This window comes from Pithys albifrons, chromosome 1, assembly GCF_047495875.1.
Source record: "Pithys albifrons albifrons isolate INPA30051 chromosome 1, PitAlb_v1, whole genome shotgun sequence".
NCBI classification, from domain to species: domain Eukaryota; kingdom Metazoa; phylum Chordata; class Aves; order Passeriformes; family Thamnophilidae; genus Pithys; species Pithys albifrons.
Genome location: NC_092458.1, coordinates 118,119,991 through 118,139,562, shown reverse-complemented (window position 1 = coordinate 118,139,562; position 19,572 = coordinate 118,119,991). Strand labels below are relative to the sequence as shown.

Genomic DNA, 19,572 nt, shown 5'->3' with positions numbered 1-19,572 from the left:
CCAGGCCAAATTCAGCCCTCACGTAAGTGAATGGAACACTCATGAAGTCAGGAAATTCATGGAGTCAGGCTTATGCCTAAATTTGGCTTCATATGGATTTTTTCCCTTTGAGTGAAAATACAGTTTTCAACCAGGATGTGATAGGCCCTTCAAAAATGATACACAGACTCCCTGTGACAGAAGCCCCAGCCACACCAGACTGAGCTTTATGTAGCATTCAAAAGAAAAAGAATAAAGAACTGGTACAGTCCTAACACAAGCTGGGATGAATATGATGTATACCTTACTTCTGGTTTGAATTCAGCAGGCTTCTCTATTCTAAAAGAACAAATGGATCTTGCTTCCCCAAGCATATGGCAGCAATACATGCCACTTACATCCCATATGGGGTCTCTTACAGACAACCATCCAACTATAAAATGTCACAAGGACTTGCTTTAGATCCCCATTTTATATAGTGCATATACTTAGCATTCCTTTTTATAGCGCTGTCCATAGGTCCAGGAGAGATGCTTTTGTTACAATTTTTAATTTGTGCTGCATTATGACCTTCCAGTTACGGAGCACTGCAATGTCTCTGCCATCATACTGTGGAAAATGTAGGATTCCCTCAGATGTCCATGGACTAATTTAGCCAGAGATGAAGCCAGTCCATGTGACACATAATGAGAAAGAATGGGACAGGGAAAACAACATGTTTTGGTTATTACATGTCATATTTTATTACTTTGTCTCAAAGCACTCACTAAACAAGCTAAGCACAATTATTTCTGTTTCAAAGGTGGGGAAACAGAGGCACAAACAAGTGACTTTCCAGAGCATGCCAAAGCAGTGACAGGGCTGGCATCAAAACCTCAGTCACAGTCCAGCTCTTTACACAGTAACTCACACTGCCTCCTCCTCACATACTTGGGTCCCACTTAAATAGATCACGTCATATCTATGAATAGTTCAGGCACATACATGTAAATGTGGGGGTAAAAACCCACACAGAATAGGTCTTTTTATTTCCTTGGCCGCCTGCACAGTCATGCTTAATTGGCCTTGTTGTGTAGGCAGCATGATGAAAATACCTGCAAAATGCAGATTTTAAAGACTAGTATCAGAAGGGGCTCCCTTCCACGATGAGGAAAGCATGTGTACACTCAGTGGGAAACTGGATATCCAGGCAAATGAGGACAGGATTTCTGGCATAGGAGGGAATGCAAATCAACAAGGCATTAAAGTAAATAAACAGATAGAAGTCTGGAAAGGGAAAAGAGAAAAATTGTGCTTCATGTATTTATAAGGAAGGCAAGAGCAGAGAGGGATAAAACAGGGAAGGAAATTACTATATTAGGGCATATACATAAAATTTAAAGGTTTTCATAACAGGAAAGCCAATAGAAGGAAGGAGTCATAAACTTCCGTCACAGTGGATTATTATGAAGACCATGTTCAGCACAGCAAGTAACTCAGGCTGTGGGAATTCACCTTCCAAAGGAGGTGAAAGACAAGGACAGTGGTCAATGAGAAGCTGTTGAGGTCCAAGAGAACGGTGATGATTAAGGGAAGAGGAGTAAGATGCAGAGAATGTTGATGTTTTAGCCTAATAAGATGACTTCCAGGTTAATGAAACTCTTTTATGAGCACATAAGAGCATGTAGTCAGAATGCAGAGACAATGACCAACTACTGTGAGATTCTGTTTAATAAAGCAAAGAAGAACAGAGGAAACCACTGCCAAGAAGTGTTAAAGGAATAAACAGACAAGAATAAAGAGGTCTTGAGAAGGGCAGAATTGCCAAAGTAAAGACAGAAAAGATTTCAGCAAGGGGGTAAAACTGATAACACCAAAAAGAGTTTTAGGACATAAAAAAGATATTCACTGTTAGTTGGGGAAGAAGACATGGCACATCGCATATGTGCCACCCCCCAAAGAATGCACAAGCATTAGGCCACTGTTAGTCCCATTTCACTTACACTTGTGCAGGAGCATGAGACAATTGTCACTGTGTCTCAAAAAACTTGTCTTGAAGGATCATATCTTTTTTCACAAACCAACCTTATCAACCATCCTGACAGTGACACCACTGTTAACACTTCTAACTTGACATAGCAGTGCCACAAACCCCAGATCATTGATTGCACTGTGAAAACCCAAACATTTCACAGAATATCACATAGCCAATCTGTCCAGTCAGTAATTTGCCTGTAACACTGTCCCCTTAGCAAGAATTTGCAAAACCCAGAGAAACTTAGGGTGGACAAGAAAGTGTTCAATGCAACCCACTGGATTCCATTAATCTGATGCATTTCTTTTACCTCTTCTAGTTATCTTGGTCCTTTTTATTGAGACTGTATATTAAGTCAGTCCAGGCTTTACCTTTAAGATTTCATGCAGCAAGTTTTTGATGTATTCTTTTAATAAATTTTTTTCAGTTTGTTCAGGCAACAACTTCCCCACTGCCAAACGCCCCCGCCCAGCCTGCTGTCTTTCTATTCAGTCCAGTGAACCAGGTCAAGCCCCAGTCAAAGCCTCATTTCTGGGAGGCTCACACTGGGCTATAAAACTGATAATGACACGAGGACAGCAAGCCTAGTGCTCAAAACACAGTAATTGCTCAACAGTCCATGAGGGAATAATCACAGTATATAGATAGCAGCCAGCACAGAGAGACCTAAGAGTCCAGAAAGACAAACATTTTGTTCTCCAAAGAAGACCTCTAGTTGACTTGTCCCTGCCTTCAACTAGACTGGAATTAACCTTACGAATTCAGGTAATTATTCTTTGTCCTGACTCTTGTGTGAGTGGCTTCAGAGAGCCATCTCCCTGCTGTCTCCAGCAAGAGCAGTCCACAAGGACATTTCAGATATTAATTGAAAGGGAAATGTTTGCAAAAGGTCAGTTCAAGTGGAAGAAAAGCCTCTTTCATTGTGGCTGGGGGGAGAGCAGAATGAACTAGTAGCTCAAGGGAGGGACAGAGAGCCTTTGTGATTTATTTGGTGGAAGGCAGGTAGGAATTGGTGAATTTTCCCCCTCTTATTTACTTTTGCCCAGCACTTACCAACCCCACATCTTCTCTAGCCAGGACATAGATCACCTCAGCACAGTTCTCAAGACTGTCCTTTTTTCCCTATACTTTCTTACACTTATGCACATGTTTATTACTTGGTGTGGATTAATGCACAGGAATATTTAAATAAATGTTTGGAGTGGCAAACAACCAGCTTAATGCAAAATGGCATTCAAAGACCAGATGGACATTCCTTTTGGATTTCACTTGAAATCACAATACCACTGTGGATGCAGAGACTGAAGATAAAGAAAAAAAAAGGATAGGAAATTACAAAGGACATGTTGAAGACCTCCTGACAGTTCAAGGCAGGTGCAGGAAATACGTCATAAATGATTTTATCAAAGTCTTCTGCCAAACTGGACATCTACATCTTTGCCATCTAGACGTTTCTCTACAGACCCAGATATCTGTTCCAGAAATTTTCATCTCAGGTAAGTGTAGGATCATTTTTCTCTCTTTTTTTTTTCCCCATGGTTACAGACAATGTATGACATAAATGGAGCACTACTTTTTATTCATTATTTAAGAGTGAAGAGTTTTTTCTGTAAAAAATTTCTCATTTCACACCTTTGTTCAACACTATGTTACATTCTTGGGTCCTGAGAAGCTGAGATATGCATTGGGGATCCTGGGACTTGGAGCTGGGAATGGGCAGAGGAGGGGCATTCAGTCCATTGTAGAGATGAATTTGATAATTCTCACTGTGCTGAAAGTCTCTGAAAAACAGAAAGAAGATCCTGGCTATGGGGCAGTCCCCTGACAAGCTCCTCAGTGCCAAACACTGGAGGAGGTTCCAGGGTATTCACACCAGGAGCCTGGGGTATCAGGTAGCCGTGGACTCAGATGCTTGGGAAGAAGGACCCCCAAAGATTGTAGGTATTTGGGTCTCTGTCCCTTTGCCAGGTAAAAACCTGGGTTAAAGGACACATACTCCTTTCAGCAGCCTCTTGGAAAAAAAATAAAATAAAAGGAAAAAAGAGAAGTAAAACATTTCCTACAGAAAAACTGAGCTATACCATGAAAAATTGACTTGTCAAAGTGTTTTGATACTGTCAGAACTGCAGCTGAAGAAACTGCCACTAGGTTTTACAGAGGTTTAGTTGTCAAATGTGCCCTCCTGGTGGAGCATGTGCTTAAGCATGTCCTGTGTTTCCTTCTGTGAACAGCCACTGTAATACAAGTTCTCCATCTTCACCATGGTATTAGGCAGCCAGGCACCTCTGTGAACAATGGCTCCCCAGCCACTGCTTGAAAGAGAGGACTGCCTCAAGGAAAGGCACTCGCTACCTCTTTTGGAGACAGTCCAGATGTTCAGGATGTAGAGGCTAATCCTGTTAAGCCACATAAGACAAATACTCTGCAGATTAACTCTTTTAGCTGCCTAGCTAACAACCTACAAGGACCTTTTTTTTTAATAGCCTTTGACACCTGTTTTTCACAGGTAGCAGCAATCTGGAGACAGCAGTATGAGCTTGCTTTCAGAGATTTTGAGTGCTTAAGGTCCATGTCATTTCTGTGAATATATTTCTCCCAAAGGTCAGTTCCCCTGTCTACAAATTAACCTGGCAACTCAGCAGAGCCCTGATTATTGTTAGTTGCAATATACAGTGTTCAGAACAAATGTGCTTCTGATCCTTCTGTCCACCTCAGTGATAGGGAACAGTATGAAAACACACCATGGTCCTGAGCATCAACAGCGAGCACTGGGAAGCAGCTTTATCACATTGTAGAAAGGAGCAAGTCCTAAAAGTTACAGGTGAAGCAACTGCCCTGCCTAATTATGACAATCTCACAGGACCTCCTTTGTCAGAGGGAAGTCATCCCCACTGAAACAGTGGAGTTCTGTGTAGCTGCAGGGTTAATAACAAGGAACTGGCGACTTTCTCATTAAGTCAGAGATAAAACCTTCCAAGTGGCAGTAACTGACTGCCCCCAGATTTCAGAATCCATTCTGTCTTTAGAAACCTCTCATACAGATTGGATTTACTGCCCTCTCAGTACATCAGAAAAGCTTTTCTTTGGCAGAACTAGTTATTCCTGCTATATGGATATCTAAAAGCAATGTGTGCATGGTCACCACAATAGAGTTTTTCAGAGGAATTTATTTAACATGCTTTCCTGAGCCCTTAATTTCAGCCTTTTGAATCCTAGTTACCACCCTGAGCAAATCAACAGTATTGCAGGGAGAATAACTGTAATCTCCTGGTTTTCTTTTCCCAGGAAAACAACTAGTAAAATATATAGTTCTGCTGTACTGCAACTTCCTATAGGTGTTTTTGATTGCATTTTCCTCCCTAGTGCTATAAAAAGAATTAAACTCCTCTCTTTGGTGCAGTTTTCAGATGTTCTCCTGCTGTGAAGATTCTCTGAAATGCCCAGTGATTCACAACTCTGATATCTCATGTCTAATGGACTTATTTCTGGATGGAATTGTTACCTTTCCTGAGAGAGAGACATTCATAAAGCTGGTAGGAGACAAATTATATACATCTACCCATGTCTGCTCCACAGCACTTCTCAAAATCAAATTACTTGGCTACACTTTTAAAAATTCCTCCCATTGCAAGAATGTGTGAAAAATTTAAAGAAAAACATGGAGCATTGTAATTACAAAACACAGGAAATTTAGGGTTACAAATGGACTTAAGAAAGACCCAGCTGTGTCACTGCACAGAGGATTAAGAGATGGAGCTCTGAAAGCTCTTTCTTCTTCCTCTGTAGATCATAATATCGGTAGGTCTCCATTATAGGATTATATGCCTATAAGGCATATATATAGATCACCACATGAGGTGTGTTCTGTAATTGCTGAATTGGGATTAAGATATTTTATTGCTTGAAGTCAGTCTGAGTTTAAAGTGTTTTAGACATTCCTATAGTGCTGCCTCTGCTTGCTTCAGAGGTGCCTGTGTCCCCTTGCAGATGGCAGTGCCCCAGAGGAGCCTGCAGGGCTACCAGGCTGCAGGGGAAACCGCCACCCTGGAAAGGTTCATGTGTCATTTGTCCTCTAGTGACCTGTCCTCAGGAATCCCCCAAAACTGCTCTGGGATTGAAGTCAGAAATCTGAGCTGTGGAGTGGGTCTTGTAAGCCTGCTGGTGACTCATGCAGGGATTCTGTGGTGCCAGAAGACATTTCTGTTCAATTAGTTTAATTCCCGAAGTAAGCAAATATCCTTCAAGTGATATCAATTAGAAAATATTTTAGTCTGCCTGGGGAAAGTGCAAGGCACGACTTGTGGGACATCACCCCTGGGGTGCCTCATATGCCAGGTTTGCAGGACAGGGGCAGCCTGCCCCCACTGAGGCTGTAGTGGGGTGGGGGCTCAGCCCCACAGCACCAGGCAGGAAGTCCTGGGGCAGCCTGGTCCCCCAGCAGTGCAGGAGGTGGCAGTATGTGGGTCAGCCCATCAGTGGGACAGCTCAAGCTGCTCTTGAGCAGTTTGCACAAAACAGCAATGGCCTTGCTGTGGCTGAAACCTGCCCATGGAGAAAACATGGCCCAGGCATGCAGGAGAGTCTCCCAGGGGATCAGAGCAGTGTGGATGCCATCCTTACACCACTGGAGAGCACTGCAAGTGCTCTTTTGGGAAGGGCATGTGAGGGGAGCACTCTTATACCTGTATTCTTGAACTGGGTCTTGCACATACCTGGGGGACACCTAAACCAAGGCTTTTGCACAGCTGCCCATAGTTGAACTCAACAGCATCTCTTTCCTGTGTGCACACTACAGTGTTTCTTACTCCAGGAAATCAAGCTTTTCTTTCTTTGTTACCCAAGCAAAAGCAACAACCACCCAAGAGCACTGTCTCTGATGGAGAGCACAGGCAGTAGTGGCAGCAGTTTGTCAAACATAACCCTTTAGCACAGCAACACCCAGGCCAGATTCAGATGGGTGCAGCAGGGCTGTGGATCACATGGGCCATACCTGGGGGCATGGTGGGGTTCCCAGCTCTCACGGCTGGGACAGCAAACTGACTGCACATTCCACCCTGCTTCCCACTGACAGGGAATAGGCCGTGTGAGCAGCAAGGGAGCCATGAAGTGCTTCTCCTCCAGGAGTCCAAATTGGCCAGCAGTGGAACCATGGCATGTTCTGTGAAGAGCATTCACCTCACCTTCAGATAGTGAGCTGGCATGCCAGATGAGGCTGGTGGAGAGGACAGAAGTCAGTCAGGTGCAACATCATTGACATTGCTGACTATGAGATGGAGAGGGACCTGTGAAGTCCCATAACTTCAGGGTGGGTGAGGCGCTGGAACAGGTTGCCCAGAGAACTTGTTGATGCTCCATCCCTGGAAGTGCCCAAGGCCAGTTTGGATGGGGCCTTTGGCAATCTGGTGTAGTGGAAGGTGTCCCTGGCCATGGCAGGGGGATTGGAACTAGATGATCTTTAATGTGCCTTCCTATACAATTCTATGATTGTGAGTAGCTAAGATTTCTCCCTCTATTTAATATTACTTTGTGCTTAAATCAGTAAGCATGACCTGCATCTTCTCTGTCAGCTCTTCAGTAATCTTCTCCAGCTATCACTGCTGTTCTCTACAGCTGAAATTAAGTTTTGGCTCAGCCAAGTAAACTTTGATCAGCAAAGTTTGGAAATTTTGGTGTTTGTCATTCTTTCTAGATATATCATGCTTGAGTTGGAGCCCACTTTGCACAAGTGCCAATCCCCTCAAAACAGGCCCATTAGAGAGCAGCAGCATTTGTCAATCCTCTAACATATAATGCAAACCACAGGGAGCTTTCCAAGGCATTTGGCAGGGGCAGGCAATGCTTTGACTCTGATTGTGAAAGATCTGTTGTCTGAATGGAGTCATCTTCAATTTCTTGCTCGTAGAGAAAAATCCCCTACACACATACACATGGAAGGGATCATCATCATTTAGAGAGGCCACAAAGATTAGGGATTTCTTCAAAAAGTTGGTAACAAGATTGTGTAAGAATCAAATAACCTTGCAAATAGCTGTGTCCCATTAGTCATGAGAGAAAATGCTGGGCTGAATGAAATGTTTATAGTGGCTTATGAAGTGTCTCTGTACACATAACCTTGGGCAAGACCCAGAAATTCTGGGCTCTGCATTTGAAAGGCAGCAGGCTAAATAGCCATGGCAAAAAATCATAAAAGCACAGATTATTTGCTCAATACATTAACCAAGTGATTAGCTGAGAAACGGGAGAACCAGAAGAAAGAAGAAATGTTTCCCTTTGTGTGAAGTCTGTTTTTCATACTTTCCACCACCATTACACATTACTGGAAAACAAAACTTAGCTCAATACACCTCAACTCAATCATGAAAGCTTTCCCCAAACTGAATAATCAGCTCAGTGCATTGCTCAGTTCTTCATGCAGCTCTTACTCCCGCTCTCATGAAATTTGAAAGGCAGCAAGATAATTATGCCTAACTTACAAGCCTGTCTTATGAGAGGTAAACATGAATTCAAGAGTTCTGGAGGACTTCAAGGAAAAAAACCTTGGTACCTCCTTATTATTTACTTATTCCTGTATTTCTCTTTTAGCAGCTCAAACTTTCACAGGTGACTGCTTCTGATACCAGACAACGAGTAAATCTGCTGTACATTGTGTCATTCTTGATGTAAGTGGGTTCAAATAAAATATTTAATTCTGCTTGAGAATTTTTACTTTTATTTGTTCCCTACTGATTTTCCAGGCTCTACACTCAGTCCTTCCTGAGTTACTGTTCCTCATATTCTCAAACACTAATTATTTGCAAATTCTTTCCGCAGACCTCCTCCCTATTATAGTTACTGTGCTCTTAGCTTTGTAGCACACAGGCAAAATATGTTGCTTTTTCTCCTTGAGACAATTATAGAGAGGCATTTTCCACCTCTTTCTCCACAGAATCTCTAATTAATGTTAGATCACTTTAGGAAGATCATGTGCAGGTAACCCAAGAATCCCCGCACTGCTGGCAACAGGCTACAGAACAAGTGCTTACAGAGGATGTGAAATGCTAATAAGCAATCCTGCATTTCTCACTCCAGGTGTAGAACAGGAGTGATCCTCTAAGGGCCATGAAGACAGTGAGGGATAAGGCCTCAAAGCACTGAAATGGACATAGGGCCATTTCAGGTACCATAGGATGCCCTTACTGGCCACCAGTTTTATGCTCTGTGCCCCATTGGTCCTGTGTCACATCTGCCAGGTCTGTGCAGATACCTCCAAGACTCTCAGATGTCTAAAATGACATTATAGAATATCTTTGGGCCCCTGTTCCCTGCCACAGACCCAGCTGGGATCAGACCCTGGTCATATCAAAGCTAGATTTAGTACTGGCTTTGAATCTGCATCTGGGCTTTAGTCAGCACAGATATACTGCCTTGGGACACAGCATAACCACAGTGCCTGCCCCTCTGTGAGGTCTGTATATGCCCATACAAGCAATAGCACTACACCAGCCCTGCAATGAGGAGGAACAGGGCCATGGGTGTCAGTCCACCCTTTGTGCCTCTAAGCAGGGGTTCGATTAGGCTGGCAGCTGCCACCACCAGTGTACGGTCCCAGAGAGGGACCAGAGCACAGCACTGCAAATGCGTGAGGTGAGATATCAAAACAAGAGGTTACTGAATGAGTCATACGTGGGTAAGACTTGATAGACCTAAATTGACCCAGGACTGTTCTCTAAATCAAGAAAAAGAGCAGGGCTTTTGCGGAGGAAAGGACTAGGCTATCAGGACCCGGGCAGGAGCATCTCTGTAAAAACATGGAGAAAACAACACCCTATTCTTCAAGCACACTCAGCAATGAAAACAGCACTTCTACTGATTAAAGCATAATAAATGTAATGAAAAACATTGTAAGCCATTAGTGACTGGTACCTGGTATGCAATTGTTTTAAGCCCTTTGAATGCTGATAACTGTTTTTCCCTCCTAGAAAATCTCTCTACATTATTGCTGTTTCCCTTACTCACCACATTTGCAGTCTTCTCTTGTAAATTCAAGTAATGAATTCGTGAGGAGTCTGGATGGCATAATAATGCTATCTTGCACACTACTCCAGCTACCACTCAGCAATCGCAGGATGCTTAACCTGTGCAAGGGAATTAAGCCTCACAGCGCTGTTTTGCTTTGTGACAAGTGAATAAGAGTCCCTACAGGCAGAACACAAACCCTTCAGGGCATCGTATTTCTGGGTCCCTGAGGCAGAAGTGTGAAAGTCTATTTGGTACCAACCCAATGCCTCTAGGAAGTGTCAGATCTGCTCTGCATGCACTGTGTAGACAGTCTGCACATGTTCCATAAATCTGCCCTGCTGGGATGTGTTTGGCTCCCAGCACACAAACTGGGTATGGCATATGCAAAAGGGTGTAGCAGGTTCATTGCTTCCACACAATGGTCCAGCACTCAGGATGTGCATAAAGTCCATCCAGTACTTCCAGAAAACATCAGATGGTGTGAGCAGTTTGTGCAAGACACAGCAAGGACTGTCATCCTTTGCTGCATATTTTCACAGAGGAATAGAACCACATGAAATTACCCTCCTGGAAATGTTGGACCCCATTACTCACATGCTATGCAACAGATCTGGGCATGTGTTATAAAAATGTCAAGGGGATTCAGCTGCCTGGCATCCTGCTCAGATTCCTAAGTACAAAAAGAGCCATCAATAACTGAGATGCACATTAGCTCTAATCAAAGCACAGAGAAGCAAAAGAGGAGCAGGTGGTTGTTAAACTGTTCACTATGAAACATTTAACAATAGACTTTTGTTATTGTAAATCTGCCTGACTTCACTGATAGTGCATTAATCAACACAATAAAACTGATATTAATATGGTTTTTATGAAAGGACTAGAAAATTGAGTTGTCTTACTTTCAGACAACATTAAAATTAGGTCAGTAAGGATATCTACAACACTAAGCACTTGAAAAGCTCCAAAAGGACCAACATACTTTTACATATCTTGCCAAACTGGAACATAATTTACAAAGCAGAACCTACTACAACCAGGAATATACTGTATTCTGTGCATTTTCCTCCACATACTGACTGAACTGGGAAGTGAAACATTTATTTGTAGCATGTACCCTATTCCAGCATCATTGATGTAGTCAGATGACTGCTGAAGTGTAAATGTTCACTGAATTATTGAAACTCTTGTAATGTTGTTAAAGGAAAATGTTAATCTTAACAAGACCCACACGAATGCCTGAAAACCCAAGAAATCAATTGTAAGTAGGTAGGTAGAAAAAAGGTATCTTTATTTTCATTTCAGTGACCTGTGTGGCCCTGCAGTGAACTCTAATTTTGAAAGAAATTAAATAATGTTTTGCAGCTGGTCAGAAAATGTAATCCATTTGTAGAATTTTTTTAATATCACAGATGTTGTCCCAGTATTACAGTGGGGGGAAAAACCATCGTATTTTTGAAACTATTTAGAAATAACAAAGCAAGTATTTACAAAGAAAGATTTACCTGAAATATTAAAAGTACACACCCAGCCATCACAAAATCTACAAATGTCATTAACCTGTTTATGACAGAGAAGGATTATCTGAAACATACACTGTGTTACAGTGCCAAAAAAAAAGCAGTAAATTCTTTCTACAGGGGAGCTGTTTTAAGTTTCATCATGTGATGCCCCTTATGTTTGCTTCAGGAAAAAAAAAAAAAGAAATAGAAAATTTGCTTCTTTAGTCAGAATTCTGTTTGGGGAATGAAGGTTTAGGGCAGATAGGCAAAGATGGAACCAGTTCCTTCTGACTGTTTATCTCTGATTCATACAACTTTGTTGAAACTCCTCTTTTCCAATTCCACAGCAATATCCCTCTTTGCCAGCCCGCAGGAACGTCATGGAGAAAGATAATACACACAAGGTCTCTATATTTTTGATGTCAAGCAGGATTGGGATTTGGAGGTTGACTGGAAGACAGAAACAGGAGCCAGCGTGCCCAGGAAGTACAGACAACCAAGGCAAACCGAAGTATTGTTTCTCCTGCTCACTTCCCAAGATCAGCAAATAAAGGGACAAGTTCAGGGAGAAGTTTATGTCTGTCATATCACACTATACAAGTTCCAACACAACTATGTGTAGACTATGGCATGCCTATGCTGCTGCTAGTCCCAAACATTAAGGTACAACCTTGGAACATTTTCCCTGATGCTGATCACTACAAAAGATAGCCAGCTTGGAGCATCTAGATGAAAAGCAGGTTCTGCAATGGTGTTTATTGTCCTGAACATTTTCAAGAATGTAATGCAACATTATACAGCTAACTTTATGGTTTTATTAAAAAAATCATTCATTGCCTTGACCCTTTCTGAAGAAGATCTATGTATTTGCAGACCAGAATATTCTGCCAATGAAGAATATTTTTCTCTTGGCAGGAATCCAAGCATCAAAATGTAGGTTTTTGTAGCTGTGGTGAGTAATCTGTCAGCAGGGAAACCATGACAGCCTAGAGGAGGAAGAAAAGAAAAAATCCAATCACATTGGAAACAGATACTCCATAAAAATAAATAAGGGGGAAATATTTTCCAGTTCTGAAGCCTTGTGTTGAAAATTATTGTTCTGACAAAAACTGCACACTTAGATTTATATGCTAGACATTCTGATGATGAATCAGGAAAGAGCTGAAAATCAGTTAGGGTGTTCTGTATTGTAGCTGATAGATTTTCTCAGTGTGGACAAAGTATATTAATGGACAGCTTAGGAGCAATTCAGACAATCATTTAGATCAAATGCTGAGGCCTTTTTGTCATGCTGTATTGTATTCTCAGTTAGTTCTAGGAGATGTTGTAGGTACCCAGACACCACTTGGGCTTGTTTATGGATTTCAGCAGAGCTTCCATTAGCATCACTGAGAGCCACATTAGTATAAGGACTTTGAAATTTATCCCAGTTTAGCCATATTTTCTGTGGTAAAACATGGAAAATCCTTGCTGAGGTTGATTGTGTATCATCTACCTGTCATGTCCTGCCTTCCCTGCCCAGCCTTAAGTACAGCTGTGAAATGAGAGTAATGGGAATGTCAGCTAAATAAAACATGGCATTGCAGCCGCTCTGCTGCCCTTCCCACACCTGTGTACATAACAAGCCCTGTGCTTGCTTGGCTTTGACAGGGTATTACCTGGTTCACACTGTTGTGATTTCACAGCAGTCTCTGACTGCAAATTGTTATTTTGGCCCAGAACTGGATTTATGACTGTTCTTCAGGGGTTGTGATCTTGTTGCCTGTTCTCCCTTTCCCTTCAGCACTGCTCAGTGTGACAGGTCATGCCAGGCACACACAGGTGACCAAATACACAGCTGTGCAGCCCCCCACTACTACCCAGGTCACAGCTGCACTCAGCCCTGTTTGGATCTATGGCCAAGCAAATAATTTATTCTCCAGTTTGCTCTCTGAGCTGAAAGTGGTAGAAAAGACCCATATATTATTTTTATAGCTTCATAAAATACAAAGATGACATTTTTCTCTACCCTCACAGAAAATGTGCATCTGGAACTCAAAGTACAGCATTTCTTTTCTTTTAAAAAATAATATTTAGGGCAATTAGAAGCATTGAAAAATTGAAATAAAAAAATAAGAGAACTTCATTGAATTTTAAGACTCAAACTATGAATTTAGCACAAATTTGCTAATAATTTTGATGTTCAGAATCTGAGTTAATAGTAAACACAATACTCAACCCATTATTTATTCTCTTGGAGCACATCTAGAGTTCATCTCAGAGCTATGACAATGACATTTCTGGTTTTTTTTAACCCCTGTGAGTTTTCACTAGCTTTTGTCAACATGATGGTTCTAAAGCCAAAAATAAAGAATAGACTACTGAGATCTGGCAGTAATTTTCTGAATTTCTAGGAATTCTGACAGGGGAGTTAGTTTATGTTAAATGCCAAGTGTCCTCTCATGGTTCCCATGAGTCACACAATATTACCCACACCATAACTTTTCAGGGTCTTTCAAATCTTTGCTCTTCCAGAACTTTCTCAGGGAAAGTTCCCATTGCTATCAGCAGCAGTTTTTCCTGAGAGAAAATAACTACCTTTAAGTATTTGGGACACTAGTTTCTAAGACCAGTCCCTGGGACCTCAGTTTTTACATATTTTAAAACTGAGCAGTTGAGCTGATATTTAGAGTAAATTCAGGGATTTAAATCACAAAACATTACAGTTTATATTGTAGATTTCACTTAGTGGTAAAAGCTGGGTCAAGTAACAGCAGATTATCATCAAAACATTTGAGTCCAGTAGTATTTTATGCTACATATATATGTTGCTTGTAGTCAAAATTGTGGTGTGCTACGGGGTTCATTTGAAGTATGTGTTTTAATATTTACTATTTATTGAGGAGTCAAGCTGAATTCAAGCCAGTAATGCAAGGGGGAACAGGAGCTGACCCTCCAACTACTGATGTCTTCTGTTCTTACCATAATTGTCCATTTTCTGTTTTCAGCCTCCTGGAAAACCAATGACTGTGGAGAATAAAATACTTCATCATCTACTTCTTCTGGTTTTCTGGGTAAACAATGTAAAAAAACCCAGTTGGAGGCAGCAGATTTTGCAGTCTGTAGATTAAAAAGGATATAAAAATAAAGACATGTGTGAGGACATTAATAGAATCTTTAACAAGTATAAAGGTTAAATTTTATATTAACTCCTACTCTGGTTACTTGGATGATGAACTCAAAAGAATTTCACAGACTTCAAATAATACCTCATCTGTGAATAAGATGGGAATATCTCCATTCAAGTCAGTAAGAGTTCAATACTGGCTTGACGGAAGTCAAATATTCACTCCTATTTCTCTGGCTTTAGAAAGGAAGTAAAAACTCCAGTGATCCAGTGGATCAATAAAGTGCAATCTTTATTTGAATGCAGTAAATATGACACTATCTATAATTGCAACAAGAACATACTAAACAATGATTAAATAGGCTGTAATTTTTTCTTTTGATATTATCACTCATAATATATTGATCTAATGCCAGTGAAAAATGAATTAAATTTTAGGCCAGTTTAGAGACATGCTCATCAACAATATTTAGTGAACTTATGTTAAAGTGCAGTCACTTAAACTAGTAATTCTACCAGCAAGAAAAATGTCCTTTTTATTTCAGACAATTGATAGTTTATGATTTTATATTTTCTCTAACTGATTTTGTGCTGACAAACATTTAAACTAGATGATTTTAAAGATACATATTTAATGATTTTTTCATTGACAGATATACTCAAATTGCCCCTAATGATGCCCAGGCATTTAAGAGTTAATCTGTGAGCTGCTCATTTTAAATAAAATATAAGGGATCACTTCTGGTAGCAAAGAGGAGATGCAAAATTAAACATAGCTTTTAGGCCAGATAGTTAAGGGTTAGTTCTGATGTACGTGTTCTGGAGCTAGGTCTCATTGGGAAGCTCTGAAAGAGGCCGAGCGATGTGAAGTGTATAAGACAACTCAAACTTTGTTATCCTTGTGAGTTTTTTAAGCTGGAGGAGGTTTTCATGAGATTGTTCCATGACCCCACTCAAAACCCCACCAAACTCATGCTTTGTTGATGCTTATAAATGCAAACTGTAAAAACATAAACAAAACCCCCTAAATCTCATTTTTTTTACCTGCATTGTAATCTGATAGCCTTTAAAGGCCTTTAGTCTTTCTTTCTTTTCCTTTTCTTGGCCCATACTTATCCATGTGTCTGTAATTAAGACGTTGGCACTGTCTGCAGCTTCCAAAGGGTCTGTTGTCAGAAGTAACTTGGTACCATACTAATGTGAATAAAGTAAGGATGATCAGTAAGACAAGGAAATTCAACTTCATTTATAATGAAAATAAACTCTATTCAAACTCTTCTACTAGGCTATTTCTTAGGCTCCTACCTTTTTGGAGTTGTGTTCAGTTATTTTGGTTATTCTGAGGTCTGGTTCAAAGCCCTGCAATAAGAGATGATAGGTAACATACCATGGAAAATGAATAAGATCTTTACAGATTATTAACACTGGTTAGAAAAGTACTGATTGAACTATTTTGTCATGGGAAGAAGAACATCCTTCAGAACTGAAAAGCCTGGGGAAAATATGTTGATTTTGTTGAAAGTTTATTTTGGAGATAAAGGGGTGGAAAGTGTTCTGATAAGGTAAGAAAAATGTATTTCAACAGTTACAGAATGAAATACCAATATGTTGTTAATTTTTTTCTAAACTATTTGTTTTATATTTTATATTGTATTACAATGCAACATTCTAAAATGCTACACCATCAATCTGAACCAACCAAGATGCAACACTTCCATCAATCTGAAACTATTTTTTTTTTTTGGTGGGGGAGAGACGAAATTGGATGATTTTGTAACACTTTATCAAATGGAATTGATTTATACTGCTACCACAAATTCCCCTCAGCCTTTCTGAAGCTGGATTTGGTAGAACTACCCCTGCTTTGCATCAAAATAACTGGATCAGGATTTTGAATCTTGATTCTGAAAACTGGCACTCAAAATATATGCAAGCAACACCAACTAAGGCGCTTGGCAAATACCTGAGTGGCTGAGACAAGAATGGGCAAAATTAGCCTTCCTCTCTCTATGTGCATGTCTTCCTTACCTTGGGAGTCGCAATATGCAGGTGCATGCCCAGCTTTGCAGCACTTGTCATGATGGAGTGGAGGACATTGTTTCCATCCCCGATCCAGGAGATAGTGAGCCCATTCAGCCCACCATAGTACTCCTGCCAAAGGAATCAGAAGCTCTGGCATTATGTTCCAGATGAGCTGAGCAAGCTGTTGGGCAAGAGGGATTGATGAGACTGGTCTGGTGAAAAGGCAGCTGGCTACTTTCAAACGCTGCCTGAACTGAACCATGCATGGAATTTACTGTACCTACAGGATGGTCAGGGAGGGAAAGCCCCTCTGTGTCTTACATGAAGGCCCAAGTGCTTCTGCTTCCTCCAGTGCTGGGCACTGGAACAGGCTCCCCAGGTCACAGCACCAAGCCTGACAGAGTTCAAGAAGCATTTAGATGATACCGTCAGGCAGATGGTGTGACTCTTAGAGAGGTTCCTGGGCAGGGCTGGGAGTTGGACTTGATGATCCTTTTGGATCATCCTTTTGGCATATTCTGTGATTCTGTGACACATTGGCACATATGCCATATGGTGAGGCACAGGCTGAGAAATACAGCCCCACACAGAGAGTACCTTTAGCACCAAAGCTGTACCGCCATTCCTTGATGCTCATAAACATCAGTGAGTGGTAGACATTCTTAATGTAAAGACAGTCCCAATACCTAGAATAGAACTCCTTCCAACTTTCCCCCAGACTGTACAAATATCTCTATTCATGTTTGCTCTGGCTTGTTTGTCTCTACATGATGTTCCCCGTGGCCATGGCAGTGGCCTCGCCTTTGGAGTGCATTTGCACCATCACAGCTGCACAGGACAGAAAAGAGCAGCACTCTGAAAGCAGCTGTGCCACTCATGGCCCGCAGCGTTTATTCTCCTGCACAGACAAAGAGGGCAGGGATTTGTTTATAAGTGTGGATTGCCCAAACTTGAAACAGCATTACAGAGTTAACTATAGGTTTGCCTGATGATACTTACAGCCTGTTCATGTGCAGTTACTCTGACCCTCAACTACAGATAAGGCCTAAGGAGGATCAAGAGTAATAGGAGTTTCATATTCCAGAGCAGGACAATTTGAGGCTCTTTAGCAGGCTTTGTGTTAAATATGCATGTTTGGAGGTACTTAAGTTGATACCAAAAAGTTTGTGGAGACATAACCAAACACTTCTCTATGCCTGTTCTGTACAACTCCACCTCATGGCTTCAAAGGCTTTTTGGAGATCCTTTTATTCTTAGTTCCAAACTGGGCCATGGTACAATCGCAATGTAGTAGCTGGAAGCCAGACAGTGTTTCAACACTTTGTGTGATGTGATTCAATGCTTGTCAGAGAGGATAAGAACCCACACTGTAGAGCTGTACTAACTGGGAACCTTGAAGGAGTTGCAGAAAAGATGCCACAAAACTGAACAAGAAAAGGACAGGGACTACCTCCTCTCCTGGCAGCAGCTGCTCCTAAACAAATAGTTGTGAAGCTGGTCCAGAAAAAAAGTTATGAGCATTTCTGCCAGGGTTCACAATTTGTAATCAAAAATATTTGTAGTTGAAACTCTGAATTATATTAAAATACTGCAAAACTCTAAACATAGTAGTCCTAGGCTGGCTAGGTTTAAGAATTAAACATGTGGTATTGTAAAACTATCACTTTTTCAGTTGAAGTTTATTAGGAACATTAGCTCATTGACAAAGGTTTGATGCAAGGGCATTTACCACATCAGAACTTTGAGGACATGGAAGTTATTTCTGTCTAACAGTTTTACATGTCTCCAAGGATCTTTCAGAGTCCTTCCACATCTAGCAATAGTGCTCCTAGGAGAAGGCTAAACTGAAGCATTTATTTAAGGTGTTGTTCCAATTTAGGGCTCAGTGATAGCTGAGACATGAACCCTCAGACAGGAGTAAATGAGACGGTCTGGACTTCTTTTTATCTTACTGGTTAAAAATATACATCACAGACTGTAATGCTCCAAGTATTGACTAAAGTCACAAATATACTGCTATGTTAAACAACTTCTACCTTATTGCCAGCTGCTACTTTGCATTAAAAGAAGCACAGTGCATACTCAATACTTTTGTCTGTTTTCCCGAGCTACTAGCTGTTACAGATAAAATATGAAGTACTGGAGATGTCTGCATAATAATCACTGGTATGCCCTGCAAATTGTAAAGCCATATCTGCAGTGACTACTCTATAGAGTGGACATAACTGAACTGATCTTAATGTTTTGCTAATGACAGGAGTCATACACAAGGCAGAATCAAGCTCTGTGTGTGCTAGTGAAGCCTATTTTATATCCTATGCTTACTGCTGCCACTGATGCTCTGCTGCAGTAAACCTCTTCACCTAAGAGAAGCTCACTGTAACTGACGGTACTGCTTGCACATCCTCAGATTGCATGGAAGGTGAGATGACTGTATTGGTCAGAACCAAAAAGCTTTGAGGCAATACAAAAGCTATTGCATATGAGACTTATTTCACCCCTATGCCCAAGTATCTTCTTATAAAACCACAACAGATAAAATCCTGTTAGAAGTGTTTTGCTGTGATGGCAACACTTCAGGTTGTCAGAACTTTTACAATAGCTGTTGATCACCAGAGCCTCTAAAGATATTTTCCCCCTCACATTCCTCCCCGGTTTTTCCATACTCTGTTGTATTGATGTAGGATTTATACCTGCTTGGGCATTCTGCAGTTTCTCTTCACATTTGGAACATGACTTCAAAAAAAAACCAACAAAAAAACAACAAACCAAAAACCAAAACCAAACCAAACAAACAAAAAACCCCAAAAAAACCCCAAACAAACAAACAAAACCAAACCCCAAAAATATTAAGAATGCCTAGAGCCCTTCTCCATTACGGATTCCTTTTTGGCCAAATAGTGATTGCTGTGTAGTGCCACAAAACCTGGCTTTGCTAGTCTCATGAAAAATCC

General features: G+C 41.0%; 1 protein-coding gene across 1 annotated transcript in view; it reads right to left on the bottom strand.

Moving 5' to 3' along the window:
• Window positions 1-12,370: 12,370 nt before the first annotated feature.
• OTC (ornithine transcarbamylase) overlaps window positions 12,371-19,572 on the bottom strand; it is a 29,701-nt gene continuing 22,499 nt past the window's right edge. Inside the window, exons 6-10 of the mRNA XM_071565426.1 lie at window positions 16,625-16,747; window positions 15,902-15,955; window positions 15,641-15,790; window positions 14,452-14,589; window positions 12,371-12,476 (exon numbers count right to left, since the gene is read on the bottom strand). Coding sequence (XP_071421527.1) covers window positions 12,417-12,476; window positions 14,452-14,589; window positions 15,641-15,790; window positions 15,902-15,955; window positions 16,625-16,747 — 525 coding nt within the window. The 3' untranslated portion in view covers window positions 12,371-12,416. The remainder of the gene's footprint in view (window positions 12,477-14,451; window positions 14,590-15,640; window positions 15,791-15,901; window positions 15,956-16,624; window positions 16,748-19,572) is intronic.